Here is a 12,500-nt window from a genome sequence, read left to right on the forward strand (position 1 = left end):
AAGGGGGGCAAGCGGGGCATTTGACCCAGGGCCCGGGGCCCTCCTCTATTGGTGTGGGGGGCTTTATTGTGACCATGGCAAGCCGTATGGAGGGGCCCTATAGGTGGTTTGCCCTGAGGCCCTGTGTGCAATCGTTCCGCCACTGCACAGTCATGTCTGGTCTGGCCAGCTGTTCATTTAGCGCTTGTGAGATTAGTGTGGCACTCGGCCAGTGATGAGTGACCGGCGGGGACGTCATGTTTACAAATAAGGACGCGTCATCTGAAAGGTCCTGACATTTCCATCCCACGGCTGACACTGGCTGTGAGCAGAGGCGATCCTAGGGTCAGGTGGGGCCCCAAGCGAAAATGCAAAATAATGAACATTTGAACCAAAATCACCACTACTGTTGTACAGTGTGGGCTGTTATTCACTATATTGTAGCTTGGGGGGCCCAAGCGACTGCCTGCCTTGCCTGGTGGAAAGATGCGCCTCTGGCTGTGAGTGGCACATCGAGTAACCGCAAATCCGTACAAGCCTTTGAAATGTGCGGTTATTTTTGCAGACATTCACATTTTCAATGTTTTCATCCATTTATTTTTATTTTTTTCCCCCAACTGTTCAAGACATTCACATCCTTTGTTTCATAGACGCAGAGTCCACCAAACATGAAAGCTATTCAAATACTGTGGTGGGTGGAGAGCGCATTGTGTTAGTAGTCTGTGTGCGCCTGCCTCTCTTCAAGTCATCCATCTGAGAAAGACTTTGCAAAACACACAAAAATGCTTTCACTGTGTGTGTGTGTGTGTGTGTGTGTGTGTGTGTGTGTGTGTGTGTGTGTGTGTGTGTGTGTGTGTGTGTGTGTGTGTGTGTGTGTGTGTGTGTGTGTGTGTGTGTGTGTGTGTGTGTGTGTGTGTGTGTGTGTGTGTGTGTGTGTGTGTGTGTGTGTGCGCGCGCGCGTGCGTGCGTGCGTGCGTCATGTGCATATGTGTGTGTGCATAGGCCTATTTGTGTCTCTGTCTTCACATGTGCCATGGCTTAAAAATAAATGGAATGCATGCATACATTGTAGATTTGCTAGCCGTGAATCTTCATAGTGCCCAGCTGCATTCTCATGGACTGCCTGCTAGGCTTTTTAGCGTTTGCAAATGTCCCTCTGTGTTTCCTGTAGCAGCCAGATGTCGAGGAAGTGTTGCCTAGATACCACAGAGACTTTCTTACCAGCCCAGTGCCACAGACGATGGAAAAGTACGAAAAGATAAAAGTTGTTGGAAGAGGCGCATTTGGGTAATTAAAAGAAACAATCCAAATAACGTACCGACAAACAACCTGTTACAAGCATGCAGCTCAAACTCGGTATTTTTTTCATCGTAAGACAGGAGAAAAAAAATTGCAGGACCGTGCTGCACATAAGTGGTGAAGATACAGACGTGGCATATTGTAACATTGATACATGGATGAACCAATGTTACGCAATTGTACATTAGCTACTAAACAAAGAATGCGTTGTGTGTCGGAAACTTTTCTTGCCGATTGTGGCGAGATTCCTGCATGTAGCGTATCATAATGTTTCCATTCATCTTTTACAACGTATCTCTATCTGACCGTGTTTGCCACACTGTAATGTAGTCTGTCTTTCTAACCTTTTCCAGGATAGTGCACCTATGTCGCCGCCGCAGTGATGGGGCGCTCGTCATTTTGAAGGAGATTCCTGTGGAGCAGATGACGAGGGACGAACGTCTCGCGGCACAGAACGAGTGCCAAGTTCTAAAGTTACTCAACCATCCAAACATCATCGAATACTATGAGAACTTTCTCGAAGACAAGGCTCTCATGATAGCAATGGAGTATGCGCCAGGTATGCTGCAGTTTGTCCATCCATTTATCGTGCGTAATTTCCAAATGTGCATTTAACCCCTTAAGACGCGGCTTTATACATTTGTTGTTACCAGTATGGTAATGACCAAGTCGTGGTGCATTACTAAAGGGCCTGTGTTGTGTCATAGTATTGTAGTGCAATGGTAGTTATATTTCAATGACTATTACAGCGTACCACTGGAGGTATGGCGCGCATTAAGGGGTTAAAGGCGTTTGAAAGAACCGTGCTGTTATCATTCAATAAACAACACTGATTTCAAACTCTACACTCCACCAAACTTGTACACTTCTGTACTGGTTAACTTTGTGTGCTGTGTTAGAAACATCCAAACTGATTCATCCAAGTTCTGATGGCTGCATAATTTCACTCCTGACTGTCTCTGTTTACTTACATCTGTTTCTGGCCTAGGCGGGACATTAGCTGACTACATACAGAAGCGATGCAACTCCCTGCTGGATGAAGACACCATCTTGCACTTCTTCGTTCAGATTCTGCTGGCCCTCTACCATGTGCACAACAAACTTATTTTGCACAGGGACCTGAAGACCCAAAACATACTGCTGGACAAACACCAGATGATTGTCAAAATCGGGGACTTTGGCATCTCCAAAATACTTGTTAGCAAGAGCAAGGCGTACACTGTAAGCATTCTTAATGTAGGATATAGGCCTAGCCTACTGAAATTCCACAAATTAACATGGAATTGTTTGCTTGTTACAGACTCCTGTGTTCAACAGTAGACCTTCATATTGTTTTCTATAACGTCTGTTAATTTCATACCCTCGTGAAAAAAGTTTGCATTGTACTGCAGTAACAAAGCTGCTATATTTTCCACAGTATTACTACAGCATAACCCTGTAATACTGCAGTAATACATTATACCGTATTAGCCCGAATATAAGACGATCCTGATTATAAGACGACCCCCCTTTTTAGAGTACTATTTTTAGAACAAAAACCACGTCTTATATTCGGGCCAATACGGTAGTTTACACACAAAAACGCCACACTTCAAAACATGCATGCATGCATACATAGGCCACATTCGAACACCATACTTTCTTGTTCTGCTGGTCTGCAGTTATGTTCCATGTGCGTCTTTTCTCAAAATGTATCCATTATTATTTATTTATTATCCGTTTAGTCCATTTCCGTTCATTACATGTTATGGGTATTATATTCTTATTATGTCTTTTCCAACCTCTATTAGGTGGTGGGTACCCCCTGCTACATCTCTCCAGAGCTGTGTGAGGGGAAACCCTACAACCAGAAGAGTGACATCTGGGCACTGGGCTGTGTGCTCTATGAGCTGGCCAGCCTGAAGAGAGCTTTCGAGGCAGCAGTAAGTAGGCATTGTACTACACCAGGGGTTCCCAACCTTTTCCAACTTGGGGCCCACTCGAAATTGTCACAAATGTTCGGGGCCCACCTCTGACCCGATTACGAATAAAACTCACATAAATCAGCAGCAACACACACCAAAATGTGATTATAATTTTTAGAATATTATTTCAAGGCCCACTTGGTATACCTTCAGGGCCCACCAGTGGGCCCCGGCCCATAGGTTGAAAATCACTGTACTACACAGTACACACACATCCAGTGATTCACTGGCATTTTATTTTCATTGTCTTACTTAATTTCAATTGTGGCTGGCTTTGCCATGCAATGTGGCTTTGGTTAATCTGCAAAACATTTGAACACTTGAAACTGGCCTACACAGCTTGACCAGGTCATATACAGTATATGTGAGTATACTACCAGAGAGAGTAGAGAGAGAGAGAGAGGTTCCATTGGCCCATTGTTTGCGGGTTCTATTATTGCAAGAGAGAGGGGGGGGGGGGGACCCCCTTTAGGCAGACCTAGGCAGACCTAAGGACTGTTCTATTCAATGCTAGGAGCATTATAACATGCCCCTTTAGACAGACTGGAACCTGGTCATGTTAGGTGCCCATAGCAACCTATTACATTGGCATATCTCTATATACTTAAAGACTCTGATACTACTGTGTTATGCACCGATAGCCAGTTAATATGTTAACACACGCCCAGTGTACCCAATTTGTTGTTGTTACCAGAATGTTGTAATATACTGTATTTCTAAATACTTTGTGTAGTTTTGTATTTCTGTATCTGCATTAAAGTTTTTTCAACCAGTAAAGCGTTCCACTGGGGGAATGGTGTGTATTTATGAGGCTATAGGAGAGAGTGGTGGTCCTAGATCTGAAAGATGTTCAGAAACCTTGCCCATGTACATACACATTACATTACATTACATTGCATTTGGCAGACGCTTTAAAAGAGGACATCATCAAGCCAACATCACAATCAAATACAAAGTCCACAGGAAATATACAGAACAACAAGTGCAGTTGCAAAGAGGGGTTAGTTGCTGTTTTTTTTTTAAAGAGTAAATAAAGAATAAATAACGAGCACACACACAAACACATACACACACACACACACACAAACTAAACTAAACATCATGTCAAGAGTCTGCCCTGGGGCTAGGCCAGCTCAAGCATTAGTCCAGTAGATACTCTCGAAAGAGGAAGGTCTTTAGTTGTTTCTTGAAGGCTGCAAGATATAAGACATACACCCATCTCTCTCTCTCTCTCCAGAACCTGCCCGCCTTGGTTCTGAAGATCATGAGCGGCACCTTCGCCCCGATATCGGACCGCTACAGCCCCGAGCTGCGTCAGCTGATCCTGAACATGCTGAATCTGGACCCCTCGAAGCGGCCGCAGCTCAACGAGATCATGGCCCACCCCGTCATCATCCGGCCCCTCCTCAACCTCCACACCGACATCGGCAACGTCAAGATGCGCAGGTGAGGCCCTACCGTGGCTGACCCGCGTTCCATTCCGGCCCGGGTCGGATTCCGGATTCAATGTAGGCCTACAGTAGTCCATCATGTTATATTTTTGCATATTGAATGGTATCGATATCGCTGAATGAGAGTATGCCTGGAGTGAAAATTTGACTGACCTGACCATTTCAACCGTAGCCCAGCTAAGTTCTGTACATTACTGTAATCATAGTAGTACACATTTTCACAACATTGTTGTGGGCTTTTAAACGAATCCTTTCTTCCTTTCTCTTTCTTGCTATTGTACTCTTCCATCACTAGGATAGAGAAGCCTCTGGCTACGTTTCCAGCAGGCCCTCATGGCCGACCAGGAGGCAGAGTGGCGGGCACACGAACACGAGGTTTGGATTCTTTCATTCAAGTTTGCATTCAAGTGGAGGACACTACTGTAGACAGTTGGCCTGGGAAAAAAATGACGTAAAAAATGCACCCACTATTGATAGCTTTAAATCTAGACTCAAGACAAAGCTGTTCTCAGATGCTTTCCCCTAACTTAAATTACATATCATTCTTTTTTATTATTATTATTTTTATTTTTATGTTTTTCAAGGTTTTATGTTTATTTATGTTTTATTTTATTATTATTTTTACCTTATGTTTTATCTTAATGTTTTAAATGTTTTTTTTTTACTCTAATTCATTTCCTTCTTTCTTCCCTGTTTCCTTTCATTTACATTTGTTAACTTTGTGAAGCACATTGAGTTGCACCTGTGTATGAAATGCGCTATATAAATAAACTTGCCTTGCCTTGCCTTGGGAAATCCCTTTGCGAAATTGTTCCGATCTCAAAGACAGCGTGGATCTGTCACCAACAGCCGGGTCCTGTGCTAGGGAGCCGCCCAGTCAGAGAGTGGGGAGAGGTTTGTTTGAATAGATTGGCTGTCAGAGGTGTCAAAAGTAAAAGTGTAGACGTTAAAAAAAGAAACACAGTTTCCTTCCCACACAAGTAAACAGTCAGCACCCCCAACACCCCTTGGGGGGCTGTAGCGCCCCCATTGAGAATCACCAGACTAAGGGTTTAACCCATTTTGTCCTAAGCCCTTTTTGGGAAAGGGTGCCCTCTGCCTATTAAATCCTAAATATCTCAGCCTCCGAAGCACATACAGACATGAAATAGGTTACATTTAAAATCTAGAACCTTCATTTTGCACTAGTATAGTGTTCATTCAGCTCTAACATGCCCACATTTTTAGTAACAGCTCAAATCTCAAGAACTTGAATGCAGCATATAGGTCGCTCCAGGACACAATGGGTTAATACGGCCCTCTATTCTCTTCTTCCTAATCTCTTTCCAGAGGGCCTGGGCTCCAGCAAGATGCTGCACTCCCTTCCCCAGTCCTCGGTCTACACCTGGGGCAGCGGCATCTCCTCCCCCCTGCGCCTGCCCATGCTCAACACCGAGGTGCTGCAGGTGTCTCTGGGACGCACCCAGAAGATGGGGGTCACCAAGTCCGGACGTCTCCTCACCTGGGAGGTGGGTAATGCTGCCTAGCCATCATCCTCAGGGATTCTTAACCATAGGGCCGCGGCCCAAAGCTGGGCCGTGCTCAGAAACTTAAGGGCCGCGGAAAAGTTTCATCCTCGCACCGTGGTTAAGAATCCCTGCTCTAACTTAGTGTTTCTCAACAGGGGCGTACACCCCCCCAGGGGGCGTAGGGTAGGGGAGCCCTAGGGGGGTGTTGAGAAGAATACAGCTGAGGGTGTGGTGGTGCTTAGTTGTCATTGGGGAGCATTAGTCAATTACATTTTTTCAATAGTTAAGTAGGGGTACTGCCTGGCATCATCCTCTAAGTCAGGGATTCTTAACCATAGGGCCGCGGTCCAAAGCTGGGCCGTGCTCAGAAACTTAAGGACCGCTGAAAAGTTTCATCCACGCACCGCAGTTAAGAATCCTCTAACTTAGTGTTTCTCAACAGGGGCGTACAGCCCCCAGGGGGGCGTAGGGGAGCCCTAGGGGGGTGTTGAGAAGAATACAGCTGAGGGTGTGTGGTGGTGCTTAGTTGTCATTGGGGGCATTAGTCCATTTCATTTTTTCAATAGTAGGGGTACTGCCTGGCATCATCCTCTAACTCAGTGGTTCCCAAACTGGGGGTCGTGGAGGTGCTGAAGTAGCCTGATTATCATCGACTTTCAAATCTCTTCGAGACTTGGTCTGACCAAGTGCATAAAGATTAACATTTCCGAAACAGCATTTCCCGAATGGCCTCCCTTGGTTTGATAATAATTGTTTGCTTCCCAACAAATTGGGAGCAGTTCCAGTATTTGCGGGAACTCAGAAAGTACTTGCATTGACTCTTGACCTGACTGGTAGCATCGCTGAAGCTGTTGCGTCACTAGGAGGGCACAGCCTGGCTAGTGCTGAAGGGGGCTCGCGGACAAAAGGGGCATTGCATTAAAACAGGAACTCCACAGGCTAACACTGCCCTACAATATCAGAACGCAGTATCTTGAAAATGGTCGAAAATGGGTTTAGACCGGAAATTGGCTTTAAAATACCTTCTTTTTCTTGTGTTAAATTTTTTTGGCCCAACTTGGTCCCGTTTCGGAAAAAAACGCAAAAAACTGATTATACTGCGCTTTTTGGTTTTAGGAGGTTACGTCGTACTAGCCAAGAACGCAGTATAATGCGAATTATACTGCACTTCTCCATTGACACCGTGGTTTTGGTGTAGACAGTAATACCACAACAGAACGCAGTATAATGATTTTTCAGCTAAAAGTAATGAGAATGTTGTTTTGTTTTGCTTTTTTCTAGTGTGCATACATTTCCACCATAAAAAAGTATTATATGGAAGTGTCATCACCACTTTACCTCCAACACAGTCACGTGGACAGAAAGGAAACTTTAAAGCCTTTTTTCTCAGTTTGCCATTTTGAATTACACTGCGTTCTGAACTCCACAGGCTAACAGCTAACAGCTAATAGATGAATTTGCGGTCCTGTGGATTTCTAGCAATGTTAGCGGACAAACTAATCAAGCAATATTAATGGACAAAAAATTGCCTTGGCCTCTGCACAGTCTTAGCCTACCAATGGATTTCTAGCAATGTTAGCGGACAAACTACTGTATCAATGGAGAATACAGCAATATTAATTGACAAAAAAAATCATCCATTAATTGTTTGTCTGCTAATATTGCTAGAAATCCATTGATAGGCTAAGACTGTGGTGGGTGGGGGGTTCGTGAAAATATTCTTATGTCGTAAAGTGGTCTCTGCTGAAATAGTTTGGGAACCACTGTTCTGACTACCAGTATGCTTTATGCCAGGGGTGTCAAACAAGCTTTGTATCACGGGCCATATGCAGTCAATTTGATCAAATTGAAGTGGGCCGGACCAGCAGCGTATTTGCAAACAATCACAAATTTCTACTTCATGACAGAATCACTTGCTAGTCAATGATCTGAAGCTGGATGTCAGCCGGTAGATCAGGAGCATTGACTGTCAATTGAAAGCAAAAAAAGGCAAATTCGTTCTCAAGAAAACTCCTATTTTAGACACCTGCAACTTTGTAATGGGCAAGAGAGTGACTTTTTTTTAAGGAAGTAGTAAAATATTTGAACTCGGTTTTGCTGGATTCAGAGTCCAGAGTGCTACCCATTGCACCAGGGGTTCCACCTGAAATGTTCACAAATGTTTGGGAACCACCTGCTCTGCCCAATGAACAATAAAAAATCAAAATGAATAGTCAACAGCAACACAGCAACTAACATTGTCTAGATTTTTAGAAGAGATTTCAAGGCCCACTTGGAATATCTTCAGGGCCCAACAGTGGGCCCCGGCCCACAGTTTGGGAATCACTGCATTACACCATGGAACTTTGCCTAACAGTTGTGAAAGCCAGCGTGTGGCAAAGGTGTGCATTTTGTGCTCAAGCAGCAGGCACATTGACTTGTTAGGGTGTTTTGCATTACTCACTGACACTCGCTTCACTTTCTGTATTCCTCGTTAGTATAGTGGACAGTATCTCCGCCTGTCACGCGGAAGACCGGGGTTCGATTCCCCGACGGGGAGGACCTTTTTTTGAGGATCCTTTTTTACTTTGTCAGAGTTGACATAGCTGAAGTGAAAGCAAAGACGCAAATACAAATCTAGGGACAGTAAATCATCTGCAGGCTGTATCTGGCCCCGGCCTTGAGGGTGCACTGTGTAGAATGTGGCCAGAATGGGTACTGCATCTACAGCTCCAGGCCACTTTATTAGAATAACATGAAAAAGTTGATTTATTTCCATAATTCCATCAATAATGTTAAACTGTCATGGATTATAGATTCATAGCCCAGTTTTTTTTAACTATTCCAATCATTCAATTGTTTATTTTTGCATATTTTGGCCTTCCAGCTCAAAAAACCCATGAATTGGAGAATTCACATCATTAGAATATTGTAATAAAATCACAATTTTCCTCTGCAAAATTCGGGTCACATCAAATCAGTTGAAATTTGGTACTGTCTACATGCAATAAAGAACACTACTATGCAAGGTGCGGCCTCCTTCTTGAAACATTGAATTTGAAATTTGGGCCAGCACCCTCAGAGATTTAAATAATTAAGAGTGACGCCTGCTCCAAGAAGAAAATTGACATTGTCGCAGGGGCGGAGCAGAGGGGGGGGGGGGGGGGGGGGGGGGGGGGGGGCATAGGGGCCAGGAACCCCCGGCCTCACCACTTGGGGGGGCCCCCTGCCAGTGGCTTTCGATTGCCAAATATCTTGTAGGGGCCCCATTCTACGATATTTCGTGGGCCCAATGCCTCTGACACATCTCCCGCCCCCCCTGTCCCAATACCAGTGCTCCGCCCCTGCATTGTTGACATTGTGAATCATATGCATATAACATACATATTTTTAGGGGGAGGGGGTTAAATGTTATTCGGATAGTAGAGTGAAGAGGGGGGCAGTAAATGAGTGGAAGAGAGAGATGGGGGAGGATTATGAAATAAAGCCATGGCTGAGGCTGTGAATCATTTTTTTGTCAACACTGACAAGCTTGTGAGGATCTGCCATTTGATCGACTCACTGTGCCTAATGCTCATCATCAATATTGATCTGAGTTTTATCACATTACATTCCGATTGCTAATTGATTAATTGATCAGCCTGACTTTAGGGGCTCAAAGACTTGCTTTACACTGAGTAGGTGCTCTCAGCCGAAACGAATGCACCAGAGAAAAGCCGACAAGCCTGTTGAAGGACCAGGGCTAAACACTGCACATGTTGCAAACAATTATTCAATAGTCAAAAATAACACAGGAAATTGTTTTGATCACATGGATTTTTACATATGTAACTTTTTTGTTTCACGCCAAGCACATTGGCTAGTGAGGGTGTTTTCCCCGACTCACTAACACTCAGAGGACTATCTGCATTCCTCGTTAGTATAGTGGACAGTATCTCCGCCTGTCACGCGGAAGACCGGGGTTCGATTCCCCGACGGGGAGGATCTTTTTTGACTCTGTCAGAGTTGGCATAGCTGAAGTGAAAGCAACGGCGCCATGCCAAGACGTCCAATGAAAAAGCGTTGTTGTTTTTTTCTTCTCTACAGATCTAGGGCCGGGTTAAATCATCTGGCAGGCCGCATCTGGCCCCGGCCTTATGTTTGACACCCCTGCTATGGCAAGGCAAGGCAATTTTATTTGTATAGCGCATTTCATACATAAATGCAATTCAATGTGCTTTACAGTAAAGTAAGATCAAATGGTGTCAAATAAATGGGTTAGGCCAGTGTGGTTCCCAAACTTTTTCAGTGGGGACCCCCTTTTGGGCTTAAGAATATTTTCGCAACCCCCCACCCATCGTAGTCTTAGCCGAACAATTGGATTTCTAGCCATATTAGCTTACAAACTACCGGTATTAATGGAAAATCTAGCAATATTAATGACCAAAAATATGGATAGCAATTAATAGTTTGTCTGCTTATATTGTTAGAAATCCAAAGGACATAAAATACATCTATTACCCATACAAGTGAATGCTTTTACTAACCAAATTAGGAAATGATGTTAGCTGTTAACCTGTGGATTTACCATTTTTATGCAATGTCCCTTTTGTCCGTGAACACCCTTCAGTACCGCCGCGACCCCCCCTAGGGGTCGTGACCCCCAGTTTGGGAACCACTGGGTTATGCTATGCAGCTACTGTAACACAATTTAGCAGCATAGTCGAATGCAACACTCCTCTGGTTGGCCTTATGTATAAAGTAGGAGTAGAAGTACTGTGCCTAAGTGCCTAAGGCTCGTCATCATTTATTGATCTGAGTTTTATCACATCCCGATTGGTAATTGATTAATTGATCAGCCTGACTTTAGGGGCTCAAAGACTTGCTTTACGCTGAGTAGGTGCTCTCAGTCGAAACTAATGCACCAGAGAAAAGCCGACAAGCCTGTTGAAGGACCAGGGCTAAACACTGCACATGTTGCAAACAATTATTCAATAGTCAAAAAAAGAAACACAAGGCAATGTTTTGATCATATGGATTTTTACATATGTAACTTTTTTGTTTCGCGCCAAGCACATTGGCTAGTGAGGGTGTTTTCCCCGACTGACTAACACTCAGAGGACTATCTGCATTCCTCGTTAGTATAGTGGACAGTATCTCCGCCTGTCACGCGGAAGACCGGGGTTCGATTCCCCGACGGGGAGGATCTTTTTTGACTCTGTCAGAGTTGGCATAGCTGAAGTGAAAGCAACGGCGCCATGCCAAGACGTCCAATGAAAAAGCGTTGTTGTTTTTTTCTTCTCTACAGATCTAGGGCCGGGTTAAATCATCTGGCAGGCCGCATCTGGCCCCGGCCTTATGTTTGACACCCCTGCTATGGCAAGGCAAGGCAATTTTATTTGTATAGCGCATTTCATACATAAATGCAATTCAATGTGCTTTACAGTAAAGTAAGATTAAATTATGTCAAATAAATGGGTTATGCCAGTGTGGTTCCCAAACTTATTCAGTGGGGACCCCCTTTTGGGTTTAAGAATATTTTCGCGACCCCCCACCCACCGTAGTCTTAGCCGAACAATTGGATTTCTAGCAATATTAGCTTACAAACTACCGGTATTAATGGAAAATCTAGCAATATTAATGACCAAAAATATTGATAGCAATTAATAGTTTGTCTGCTTATATTGTTAGAAATCCACAGGACATAAAATACATCTATTAACCATACAAGTGAATGCTTTTACTAACCAAATTAGGAAATGATGTTAGCTGTTAACCTGTGGATTTACCATTTTTATGCAATATCCCTTTTGTCCGTGAACACCCTTCAGTACCACCACGACACCCCTAGGGGTCGCGACCCCCAGTTTGGGAACCACTGGGTTATGCTATGCAGCTACTGTAACACAATTTAGCAGCATAGTCGAATGCAACACTCCTCTGGTTGGCCTTACTCTCTAACAGAGGTGTATAATAAAGTAGGAGAAGAAGTACTGTGCCTAATTGCCTAAGGCTCGTCATCATTTATTGATCTGAGTTTTTATCACATTCCGATTGCTAATTGATTAATTGATCAGCCTGACTTTAGGGGCTCAAAGACTTGCTTTACACTGAGTAGGTGCACTCAGTCGAAACTAATGCACCAGAGAAAAGCCGACAAGCCTGTTGAAGGACCAGGGCTAAGCACTGCACATGTTGCAAACAATTATTCAATAGTCAAAAAAAAAGAAACACAAGGCAATGCTTTGATCACATGGACTTTTACATAATTGTAACTTTTTTGTTTTGCGCCAGGCACAATGGCGAGTGAGGGTGTTTTCCACGACTCACTGACACTCACA

General features: G+C 44.1%; 1 protein-coding gene and 3 non-coding genes across 6 annotated transcripts in view; all 4 read left to right on the top strand.

Annotated features, from left to right (window-relative positions):
• The window catches only part of nek8 (NIMA-related kinase 8), a 58,023-nt gene that overhangs the window by 6,106 nt on the left and 39,417 nt on the right, over positions 1-12,500 (top strand). The window contains exons 1-7 of one of the 3 annotated variants that reach the window (XM_063205855.1): positions 1,195-1,266; positions 1,632-1,837; positions 2,267-2,499; positions 3,069-3,200; positions 4,480-4,688; positions 4,989-5,068; positions 6,023-6,201. In XM_063205855.1, the coding sequence (XP_063061925.1) occupies positions 1,220-1,266; positions 1,632-1,837; positions 2,267-2,499; positions 3,069-3,200; positions 4,480-4,688; positions 4,989-5,068; positions 6,023-6,201 (1,086 nt within the window). In that variant the 5' untranslated portion in view covers positions 1,195-1,219. Of the gene's footprint in view, positions 1-1,194; positions 1,267-1,631; positions 1,838-2,266; positions 2,500-3,068; positions 3,201-4,479; positions 4,689-4,988; positions 5,069-6,022; positions 6,202-12,500 lie in introns of those variants that run through there. The other 2 variants (XM_063205856.1, XM_063205854.1) reach the window with 2 other exon arrangements.
• Positions 8,669-8,740, top strand: trnad-guc (transfer RNA aspartic acid (anticodon GUC)). The gene has a single exon. It is a non-coding gene; the product is annotated as a tRNA-Asp (tRNA).
• Positions 10,091-10,162, top strand: trnad-guc (transfer RNA aspartic acid (anticodon GUC)). Its single transcript has one exon. It is a non-coding gene; the product is annotated as a tRNA-Asp (tRNA).
• On the top strand, positions 11,292-11,363 carry trnad-guc (transfer RNA aspartic acid (anticodon GUC)). Its single transcript has one exon. It is a non-coding gene; the product is annotated as a tRNA-Asp (tRNA).

Source organism: Engraulis encrasicolus, chromosome 8 (genome assembly GCF_034702125.1).
Source record: "Engraulis encrasicolus isolate BLACKSEA-1 chromosome 8, IST_EnEncr_1.0, whole genome shotgun sequence".
Lineage (NCBI taxonomy): Eukaryota > Metazoa > Chordata > Actinopteri > Clupeiformes > Engraulidae > Engraulis > Engraulis encrasicolus.